The sequence below is a fragment of the Pagrus major genome, chromosome 4 (genome assembly GCF_040436345.1).
Source record: "Pagrus major chromosome 4, Pma_NU_1.0".
Taxonomy (NCBI): domain Eukaryota; kingdom Metazoa; phylum Chordata; class Actinopteri; order Spariformes; family Sparidae; genus Pagrus; species Pagrus major.
This window is the reverse complement of record NC_133218.1, coordinates 4,859,474-4,871,280: the sequence shown is the minus strand read 5'-3', so window position 1 is coordinate 4,871,280 and position 11,807 is coordinate 4,859,474. Positions and strand designations below refer to the sequence as shown.

At 39.5% G+C, this 11,807-nt stretch overlaps 2 protein-coding genes across 2 annotated transcripts in view; one reads left to right on the top strand and one right to left on the bottom strand.

Annotated features, from left to right (window-relative positions):
• The first annotated feature begins 1,562 nt into the window (after nt 1–1,562).
• On the top strand, nt 1,563–8,047 carry anp32a (acidic (leucine-rich) nuclear phosphoprotein 32 family, member A). Its single transcript, XM_073465188.1, has 7 exons — nt 1,563–1,743; nt 4,322–4,471; nt 4,555–4,677; nt 4,761–4,959; nt 5,063–5,178; nt 5,264–5,318; nt 6,794–8,047. The coding sequence occupies exons 1-7, from the start codon at nt 1,690–1,692 to the stop codon at nt 6,859–6,861; spliced, it is 765 nt and encodes a 254-aa protein (XP_073321289.1). The 5' UTR covers nt 1,563–1,689; the 3' UTR covers nt 6,862–8,047.
• Nucleotides 8,048–9,554: 1,507 nt separating this feature from the next.
• The window catches only part of coro2ba (coronin, actin binding protein, 2Ba), a 52,855-nt gene continuing 50,602 nt past the window's right edge, over nt 9,555–11,807 (bottom strand). The window contains exon 12 of the mRNA XM_073464443.1: nt 9,555–11,482. Coding sequence (XP_073320544.1) covers nt 11,348–11,482 — 135 coding nt within the window. The 3' untranslated portion in view covers nt 9,555–11,347. The remainder of the gene's footprint in view (nt 11,483–11,807) is intronic.

Below are 11,807 nucleotides of genomic sequence, written 5' to 3'. Positions count from 1 at the left end.
TATAAATGCATATTGCATACAGTTTTGGCAAAGGTGTTAAATTTCCACCTCAGCTCATATAATAGGTTTATAATACCCTGGTGGTATGGTTGTACATATTATGTATCTTTAAACCTTTTTTTTCAACCCACTGTCATTACAGCATACAATCATGCATCATGTTATCAGGCTTCATTCTGTAGTCCTGGATGAGTTTTTGTAATTTTTACTATTTTTCACTCATGTGTTTTGGCCCATAAACTTAATATATGCCATTCCCCTTGTGTCCTGTAGGGGACTTTGCCTTATAATAAAACTGAACCCTCATGCAACTGATAAAAGACCACATATAGAACAAAAAAATGTTCCATGTGAAACAGTCATGGAAATATTATATATTACGTATATTATTATTTTTTTCATTAAAAACAACAATGGCATCATGTAAACAAACTGGTATTTAAAGAGTTAAAATCCAGAAAATGAATGAATATTTAGTAGTTATTATCAGGACTGATGTTAGTTGAAGAATGTAACCCAGCGAAGGTTGGAAGGAAGGACAATAATATTACTATATGGTATTTTTATGGCAGTTTTGGACATGGATCAGTTAATGTGGTCTGAGTAAAATGTTTCTGTTTTTCATCAGTTGCATGAGGGTTAACAAGGCTTGAAGTCATGTGGAGGTTTAATGTTGACACTCATGCACTGACAAACATGTGGCATCCCCCTCTCATCGCTTGTGCTCAGTGTTAAACATCTCAGTATTACATTAACCATGTAAACTCAAGTTAACAAACAACCAAACAGTAGACCAACTCACCAAAACTGACTTTTTACTGTGCAATCTCAACATCCCAATGGGCAATGGTGTAAATATCTTTGAAGTTTTGTTTATTTGTATTATTTATTTTGTTCTTACTGCTTTTTTTTACTTATATTTTCATGTTTATTTATTATTACTGTGTTTAATTGATGCTGTTTTTGCTGTCCTCTTTGCTGCTGTAATAATGCAAGTTTCCCTGTTGTGGGACTAATAAATGATTATCTTATAATAATCTGCAGATTAATAGATAATGAAAATGATCGTTAGTTGCAGACCTGCTCTATATCGTTGTCAATATCATTATTATTTTTTTACCAGTCCTGCTTCGGTTTTGAGTAAAACATCTTGTTTGTTACATATTATTTTAAAATTCCTCTATTGGAGTGATTTTCTTTTGTTTTTCTTACTTGTTTTGTAAACATTGGGACAAATGTGTTATGTGTATGTTGTTTTATGACAATAAATAAGAGCTCCACATAATCACCAGCTCTAAACAAGGCTTGAAGTCATGTGGAGGGTTTGATGTTGATTATTCATGCACTGACAAACATGCGGCATCTCTCTCCCATCGCTTGTGCTCAGTGTTAATCATCTAAGTATTGCATTAACCATGTAAACTTAAGTTAACAAAACAACCAAACTTCGACAACAAAACCCCACCCAGTTTTATAAGGGAGGCTCCATTGGCCCGTGCCTCTGTAAATCCGTTCCCTCTTTATTTAGCCGCTGCCATTGGTCGGCGGTGACGACAATCCCGAGACGTGCTCCCGCCCACCGAGCGGATCAAGTTTGAATGAACAACAGCAGTCTGTTCTGGAGGTGCTAGTTGCATTTGCAGTAATTTTTTAAAAGTGTGTATCATATCCCGGGCGCGCTGATCCAGGATGGACATGAAGAAAAGAATTCATCTAGAGTTGCGGAACCGCACTCCGTCAGACGTAAGTTGGCCTCACATCTCGCTCGGTACCGTTTCACACTCAGCTAATGGAGAATCTTTTCGTGTGATGTCTTGGCGTGGGGGAGTCAAAGTTTCTTACAAGTTAAAAGATGATGGAGAGGTCGGGTCACATTGCTGAGAGCGTGTTTACAGCCGGCAGGTGCTGCGGGGACGCTGCTGGAACTTTTGTGCGGCTCCAACATCACGTTTTTCACGAGCAGTTTGAGAATGCAGCACAGCTTTTTCTATATGCCAGCGGTATAAACAAGGCAAGCAGCAGTACGAGGAGCCATATTTGTAACTTTTCATCTACGAACGCAGCCCCTTTCTCGGTTTAAACCCCCCTCTTGTTGTTTATTTACTCGTCGTCTGATTGTGCCGTGACTGACTGGAAAAATGCATTTCACACTAACATGTTTAAGCCGTGCGCTTGGCGCGTTAAGGGATGCGGATACTCAAAGTCATGACATTATCAATGATGCATAAAGATCACAGCCTCGATCTGAGCTGCATTCTGCACGTACGGTCGCTCAAACTGTCCGGCCGAGCTCGCTTATTTCTGCAGGAGGTGCATTCAAACACGGAGCAGCTCGGCACCGGTGAGCCTGCGAGCCGAGGAGCGGAGCCGCGGTGCGCACAGACGGCCCCGAAGAAAGCGGCGCTAGCATGGACCGTTATCCGTGAACACGGCGGCGCGAGGCACGAACACACTCCCGCTCCTCGTTCTGGACCGCTCGGTGCTCGTCCACCGGATTCATCGAGGCTCTGTCGGTGTCGACGAGAGGCCGAGGCACACAATGACAACAAATCGTCGAGCCGCGTCGTTGCTCCAGTTTTCCAGAACTAGGACAAGCCGCCATTTTACCGAGAAACAAAGGCAATACGAAACACAGCGAACACCCCGTTCATTCGACACACATGACGAACGATTCATCATACCTTCGTATTATTAGGAGTCTATACACGCCATCGATCCAATCGGCAACTGTTTAGCACAAGACACAATGAAACGTTTGCCTGGCAGCTATCTAATCTGCCTCAGCTGCCCCTCCTACTCACAAATGACCCTGTGCACGACTCGTAGGTCTGTTTCACTCCGACTTGTTTTGACTAATGTGCATCTGCGCCGCTCACACACATCTCTCATTACACTTCACCTCGAAAAGAAACGCCTACGAACCGTCGCGTTACATCTGCTCGGACTGGAAAAGTAGCTAAATGTGATATTTACGTAATGAAAGCAGAGCCAGTGCATCGCGATACTTGATGACATGTGTGTGAACGGAGTATTGATCTAATGATGGACGGTAGTGTTTATAGTTCCGGTCCTCGGTGCTGATTGGCTGAGTCACGTTCAAGGCCGCAGTAAAATATCCGATAACAGCGCACCTGTGACCGCACATCACACTAATGAAATATCAATGCGCTGACACGCTCTTACACTGTAGTACAGGCTGTGATGCCTTTGTTTAGCTAGCCCCGAAGGACTAGGTTCATGTAAGAACCTTTTTCTTACATTTTTCTTATTTTTTTGTCAAGTTTTTTTATTTAATGCTTAAGCAGTCTTATGTAGGCATAAACAGTGTTAAGAGAAGTATACTAATACTTAATAGCAATAGCTAACAGCAATACCACACAATTAGAAAATATTTACTCCTTTAAAATGAAAAGTCCTGCTTTCAAAAGTTTGCTTGCGCCTAAATAAAGCACACACCTAGCCTATCATTCATCAACAATAACGTTTATATTATTATATATAGCCTACATTATTAGATTGTTATTACAAGTTGAACTTGAAAGCAGCATTTTTTTTTATGTTTTTCGTCAATGTAGAGCCAACTGTGAAGGTGCTGTGTGTTGTTTTGCACAAGATATTTTAATCGACCTTTCTTTTTGTATGGCTAAACAAACTAAATGTTCATGACTGAATAAACAAACTGACTTTAAAGGACAACACAGTTTCTTACTGTTTTACTTTGTTTATATGTGGCGGACCCTGCCACCTTTGTAGCTTCATTAATAATGTAAATATTAACATTTGAGTTTGAATTTCTTCTCCAAAACTAACTGTAGTATAAAGTGACAGTAAATGGTGCCACTCTGGTACAAGCACTTGAGTAAATATACCATAAGCTATTTTGAGAACAGATATGGCCTTAAGGTAAAATTAATGTAGATCAATCTGTGTTAGCTTGCTCCTGAATTTAACTCTCCACAATATGAAGCCTAGTCAGGAAAATTGCTTGAATGGAACATCTTGAGCTTTCCAGAAGCTGAAACACAATCGATTTCATGTGCCAAATACTACATTACATTTTCACAGTCTGTACTTGGCAGACAATTAAGTCCAAAGTGACTTGTAAAAGTAAAGTCACATTCAACTTTGCTAGGAATTAGAGCATCTCTTCCAAATAAAACGACTGAAACCAAACTTTTATCAAAAAAGTTTAAACCTTGAAATGTCCGGACAAAGAAATGAACACACCCAGAACGTATTTAATGCACTCTGACCTTTGACATATTTTCAGCTATTTATTCATTTGACATATTCTGACTAGATGTTTCTGTTTGTTCTTCAGGTCAAAGAACTTGTGCTAGACAACTGTCGCTCAAATGAAGGAAAGATCGAAGGTCTAACAGACGAATTTGAGGAGCTGGAGTTTCTAAGCACAATCAACGTCGGACTGACGACAGTTGCCCACTTGCCGAAGCTAAATAAACTCAAAAAGGTGGGTGTTTTTCTATGTAAAGCAATTATATATCTTCTGGGCTTTAAGGTTTTACATATTTTCATTGTTTGATTGATCAACAGCTTGAACTCAGCGATAACAGGATCTCAGGAGGGTTGGAAGTTCTGGCAGCGAAATGCCCCAACCTCACACATCTCAACCTCAGTGGCAACAAGATTAAAGACCTCAGCACAATAGAACCATTGGTAAGTGAGAGTACTTTTAAAAAAGTACTCGATGTAAAGCAGCTGGCTGTATTATTCATCAAACTTGATATTTCTTTTGACAGAAAGAATTGGGGACGCTGAAAAGCCTAGATCTGTTTAACTGTGAAGTGACAAACCTGAACGAATACAGAGACAACGTATTCAAGCTACTACCCCAGCTCACGTACCTGGACGGCTACGACAAAGACGACAAAGAGGCACCAGACTCTGACGCTGAGGTTTACGCAGAGGGTTTGGACGATGACGAGGACGATGAAGATGGTGAGTCAGAGGTCATGTGGATAGCTTTGTTCTTTCTAGCATCTCTTTAATATGCTAATGCTTTCCTTTGGCTAATAATTAACCACAGACTGCTTTCACCCAGATGTAGACGAGGAGGAGTACGATGAAGATACAGCACCAGGAGACGAGGAGGAAGAGGAGGGAGAGGAGGATGAAGAGGAAAATGAAGAAGAAGAAGAGGAGGACCTCAGTGGAGAGGTGGGATGAGAATGAGATTTTTCATTTAGTAAATGTAAAAGTGTTCTGTCTGAAATATCTTGACTAACTTTGTCTTTTTAAAAAGGAGGAAGAGGAAGAAGATTTGAACGACAGAGAGGTTGATGATGAAGATGATGAAGGTGAGTAAAACAGAACAGTGGCTGACCTCACCTCTGAAGGCGCCTCCCAACTCCATACAGTATATTAAGTTTGGTTTAAAACATTAGAAAATTAACTAAAGTTAAATTAAAACAGAATGTGGAGAAATAACATTTTTGACATTGTGTCGAGGTCATCTGTGTATTGTGTTGCAGAGATATCTGTTGAAGTTAGCATGCTAACCAACTAGCCAGTTTGTACCTTGAGAGGTGATAGTGTGATAGTAAACAACACCGACACTGCCCCGGTGCTCCGAGCTCCCAGTCCAGAGTCCATGAATACGACTGCGAGCTGCACGGTTATGAGCTAACAGCAGCTACACTAAGCAGCAGTTAGCGGTTACTCTGGTGATATGCTGCCCCCTATTTGTTTGGAGCATGACTTCAATAGGCAGGCAATTATACATATTGCACTTTTTAAAAAGAAAATGTCACACTCTATTTCCAATGTCTGAATATTAAAAATTAAAAGTTAATTGTGCTTTGAAATGTTTCACCTATGTTATTATCCTCTTATATTATCATATCAGTGGCATAAAATAGTCTTAGAATGATATAAATAACTGAGACAACATGTCGTCCAACAAAAAGTAATTATGGTGACAGGCATAATCGCACGTTGCTTGCATCCAAGTTTGCTAACTAGCTCACTGCTCCTGTTGGTGCATTTACAGCGTCTGTGCATGTGATGTGCAGCAACAGCAGCATAGAAAAAAACATTCACAAGACTTCGTATCACGTCAAACACAGGATTTTCGCTTCCTATTTGTACCATGGTGCCCACTTACTTGTGCAATTGCCCTTGTGTCCTTTGGCGTGTGCACGATACAAACAAAGGGACCCACTTGTAAAAACACTGCTCCACAGTGCTACTCAGCAGGAACCCTCGATTTATGCTAACAGGAAATAATACATTGTGTGCTGTGCAACAAGAAGAACAACAAAGAAGCAGAAATGTGTTTTTACCAACGTGAAATAGTCATTTTTTTTCTTCTGAAGTGTTGAAGTGTTACTGGAGCTGTTTTAACACCAGGCACTGTTAGCTGGAAGCTCCTAAATGTCTTGCAATTTTTTTCCACACCAGTCTCTGCAAAAATGGTCGTATCTACATCATACCAGCATTTAACTACAATTTTAATGTCTATATCTGCAGAATATCTCTCAGACATGAAAAGAATAACAGGTGAAGGGCTGTATGCTCACACAGGATATGTGTCCCAGCTCTAAACCAAGCTTACAATTAGTACATAGTACAGATTTGGGACTCGGCTGATTCAGAAAATCTTTATTGTCCATCACAAAGCGACGTAAATCTGTCTTGTAATGTGAAAACTGCGTACAGTAGGAGCCAGCATTGCTGTCGTCATGACGCATTAACCTGAAAGAGAAGTTTACCAGGAAACAGTCACTCACTAGACCGTGGTGTTTGTCTTTAAATGCGCCTCTTTGTTTTCTAGAAGAAGAGCGAGGTCAGAAGAGAAAAAGGGAACTGGATGAAGAAGGGGAGGAAGATGACGACGATTGAGAGTCCTCTCGAAGCTAAGTTGTGAACTGTTTAAAACTTGTATCTCCCAGTCACTTCCCAACAACCCCATGTATTTTTCCCCCAGTTTCATATTGCAGTAGGATTGGTTTTTGTTATCGGCCAGTCAGGTAGACGGGGTTGTCTGCAGAAATAAGTTAAATTTATGTACCTTTGATGCTCCTGTGTTCCAGTCTTTACGGTCCACTTTTAACTGCTTTGTGGACACCAATTTTGTAATATCAAATATTAGCAAAGATAAACCTTTTTAAGAAATGTTTTTTGTTTTCTCACCGTTTGTGTAAGACCAGTTTCTGATGTATTTTAAGACCCCCCTTCAAAAGAAAAAACAAAACGAAACAAAAAAAGAGTGCATGTCTAATACATTTTAAAGTCAACTACTGGATTTCATGTATGGCTGTCCTCTCCTCGTCTTAAACTTATTTTTTTGCATTGTACTTTCTGTTTTTTTAAATGTAAGTTATGTATTTGTAGTGTCACCAGTATGCCAATACTCTCTGCTGTCCTGGTGTGAAACTTGTGTCTGAACATGCACAGTGTGACCCTCACAGGGCATATTTTTAAATCATAACAAAAAAAATGTCTGCCCTTGTCAAAGCCGCTCCTCCTCCTTAAACCCTCAGCTTTGATAGTTCGGAAATTACGTGTTCTTGTAAATAATGACCAAATCTATTTTTTTGTATTCTCTTTGATGACGGCAGACATTGAACAGACAACTGAGGTGAAACTATGAATTGTAATAAGATATTAAATATGTATGCTGCTTTATCTAAAGTAACGCAGTGTGACATTTCTTGAATTTGAACATAACTTTGTATGCATAATCTTTCCATAAAGAGAACTGTTTGACATCAGAAGTCATTTATCACTTTCTCCATGTTCTTTTCTGTGACACACAGGTGGCAATGTTTGAATTTGTGGTGGTAGTGTAGAGAAGTACTTGATATAAATGGAGGTTACAGCCGCAACTTATGTGCATTGAAAATTTATTGTTTCAAAGTGTAAACTCTGGAAAACAGTCAGTTATTTGGACTTTGTTTTCACTATTATACGTCATGGTCAAATTGGCCTACCTCAGTGATTTTTCACTCTATGTTAAATCCACTGTCATCAGCCCAAATTGTTTCTTTTTTCCTCCCATTCACTTCAATAAATCCCTTTTTATATATGTGTTTTGTTGCGTTGTGGTCCTTGTACGACAGTCAAGTCAAATGGTAAAGTGTATATACAGAAAAGCTCCAGTTTGAAGTCATCAGGTATGATCATTTTGTTTCTCTACATGGAAAGCTGAACAAGGATTTATTTTTCACAGCAGACAGGTGAGATACTGTTAACTCTATAATGAACAAGACCTACAGCACTACCTAAGACCAAACTAAGCTCAGTAAAGATGGGGTTTTACTTGTTTCTCAAAAAGGTTATCAATGTAGAGGAGCGTTTCAGTCATTGTTAAAGGACATTTCATGGAGGACTGAAACTGTCAAAATCAAAAATAAATATATAAATAGCTCAATTAATCAATATGCCATTAAATGCTACAAAAATGATATTGACATTAAATTTAGGCATTATTTATAATAAAATGTGATATAAATTGATATTTCTGCTTTAATTTGCCTTTGTATTAATTCAACTATTAACCACTTAATTTTCTCTTATTTATGAATTTTCTTAATTCTTTAAAAATGTATTTATTTATTAATTTATTTTATTTTTACATTTCTTTATCAATATCTGCTTCATCATGCAAATTTAAAGGGCCACTGACTTCTGAAGCAGAAATACATTTATTTCAGATTTTGGCAGTTTCAGCCCTCCATAAACATAAACTATAACATCTGTAGTGCTATTTATATTTATAAATCACCATTGTTTTGGTGATGTTTTCTTTCAGATATAATGGAACTCAGATGGCGCTCAGCTTGTGGTGCTCAAAAAGCCAAAATGATGCATTTAAAAAATTGGGCAGCAAATGTCTCTTTCAAGAAATCATGACCCCGCCACTCAAGATAATCCACTGTATCACTGTGCAGAAGGAAGCGTGCATCTACTAACTGGATAAGAGGCTAGCTAATGTTACAGCTCAGCCGAGGAGGTGGACATTAATGTTTACATTACTCTGTCACAATGAGTGGATGCGTGCTTCTTTGGCACAGTGATACTTAAAATAGTTCCTACATGAAACTGCTCACAACAAGCACTGTGGATTATCTTGAGTGACAGGGTCATGATTTCCGGAAAGAGACACTGCTGTTCAGTTTTTTAAATTTATTTTTTGTTTCTGGTGCTTGGAACATCACGAGCTGAGTGCCATGTAGTTCCATTACTTTCGCCAATATCTCCAAAAGTTGGCAAGTCACAGCAAAACTAGATCGATAAATAGCACTACAGGTAAGAGGAAAAATGTGTATCTTAAAAAAGAATGAAAGCTTTTCTGTCCTGCAAATCCTCCCTCCCATGAATGAACAGTTAAGTGGTGGATTTAAGTCCTCACTACACCTACTGTACATAAGAAGCCCTGACACGCCATTACTCCAACTGCAACTTCACCCGTTTGTCCTCTGAAGCTGATTTGTCTCTGGTAGATCCTTTTCCCACTGTCTACTTTCACTGTAGCCTTTTAATTTCTCCTGCAAAACACACACACACGTTTACCATGACTGTGTCATTGGTTCAAGTCTACTTTCAAAGGGTTTTTATTCTGATTGTTTTAACTGAAGCTCAAAAGCTTAAGAGCCTTTACCCCCCCATGATGTGAGACTTGTGTCCTTCAATCCTTAACTTATGTTCTACTTCCTTTGGGCATCAAATCCATTCATGCTCTACCAGCAGCCAATTCATCTTTTCCTCTTCAGTGACCATAAAGAGCAGAAACAGTGCTAAGAACTGGCTGAATTTGACTGAACCTGGATTAAAGACACATGGCATGTTTAGCAGCATCTTTTTGGTAACTGCTTGAACCTGGGTGGCACAATCAAATGTTAATCCAGTGTCCTTTTCTCTTAAACTTCAGTCTGCAGGCAAGAATACAGTTAATTGGTAAAACAGAGGCATTTAAACTGTAATCGAGCCTAAAGTCTGTTGATGGTACAAGTGCAGAAGGAGATGTAGATGAACCGGAGTCTCTAGAGCAAAATCACACATCTACAGGTAAACACAGTTCAGTAATAGTGATATACTTAGTTTAAATGTAAAAGGATGGTTATTATTACAGTTTTCTGCACTGTTAGGAAGAGTCAAGAATACAATTCTATAACTTATGTGAAGTTATGTTGTTGGAGTCGAAGAACTAATACCGTTGAAGGTACAGTGTCACACACATCTTGTACCATTTCAACCAGAAACATTCAGCAAAAATCTATCAAGCATCACAATCATTAACTTGCGCAGCCACATCGTACAAAAACAAAGGGATTAACAAATATACATGTTATTAGCTAAAAAGGTCAAATGTGACAAATAAATAGAAGCAAATATACATTACCCTCCCATCCTCAAAATTAGCCCTAAAAACCAAGAACAGCCAGCAAAGCTTCCCTTGAGACTATATTCGAGTAGTTTTGCAAGTCCTCCACCTCTGGATCCATGTCTCCCCCGCTGCTTTCCCTCCGTTTTAAATGAAGAATGAAAATACTTCCAGTGAGTGAACTATCCACATTCCTTGAGAAGAACAACTGCAACTGTGTAGCTATATGTCAGTATTGTGAAGTAAATTTACAGCCAACAACATTCGTAAGTGAGAGGGGACCTAGGGGGAAAGCAGCTCTGTGGGAAAACATGATCCATTTCTGCAAAAGCTTGTCTCGTCTGTCAGTTGCAAAACCACTTCACGTCAGCCATTTTGAGAGGATGCTGCAGCTCGCTGCAATCTGTGTCTGCAGCAGGGTCTAAGGCCTTAGGGAAGAGAAATAGGAGCCAGTGTGGCAGTCTTTTTATCCTCCAGTTTTGCCTCAGCAAAAAGTGAGCGCAGGATGATGGTTTGGTCGTAACAGGAGGACGGGTGTGGGGGCTCCTTTGCATGGTGATCAACGTATTGCCATGTGAATGACGAGGGGAGGCATAGTGAATAAACACACAGGAAATCTGGCAGAAAATACAATATAACTGATCCTAACACTTGAGAGTGTGCTGGATCAGGAATATTAAGTTGTATAAACACAGATAATACCTCAATTAATTGGATCTTAAACCTTCCCTCTCATCGATTTCATGTTAAGGTGGGGATCAATGAGCGCCGCCTTGCCTCCATTATTTATCATTTCTTTAATTATTACAATAATCCAGTAATTGCACCAGTTAAGACATTATCCAACAGTTATCATGTTATCGTGTGCACTATGCAGGGCAGCAGGAATGAAGTTATGATATATCAAAAGAGAGGGGTGGGAGGGCTCAGAAGCTTGTTGGAGGTCAGAATTGGGGGCAAAGGAAGCAGCTTTGCCAGTCCAGGAGGCTGAGAGGTCAGAGGTCAGACGTTGTTGGGGCTAACGTTCTTCAGGTTGTTGAGCTCCAGCTCCAGTTGGCGTATTCGCACGTCCTTGGTGGTCAGCTCCTCCTTCAGCCGCCGCAGCTCATCCTGCTGCCGGAAGAACATCCGCAGGAGCTACGTGGAGAAAAACAGAAACTCATGCATGTAACAAAAACACTTTAACATGCAAGTGCGAAAGGCGAGGAGGAAATTTGTCAAATGTGCAGAGATGGAAAAACATTTTGTGGTCACAACAGGAAGTCCTTAAGTATGGATTAATTATCCTGCTGTTTAAAATGATTATATTTAATAACATATTTGTGATATAATCAAAAGCTCTAGAGCAGCTATTAAATGGACCTTGAGGTGAGACTGTTTTCAAGGTCAAGATTGAACTCAATTAGTCGGTTAGCTTAACAAAATAATTTTGGCATTTCTGGCATTTTCCAGGGCTACTTTT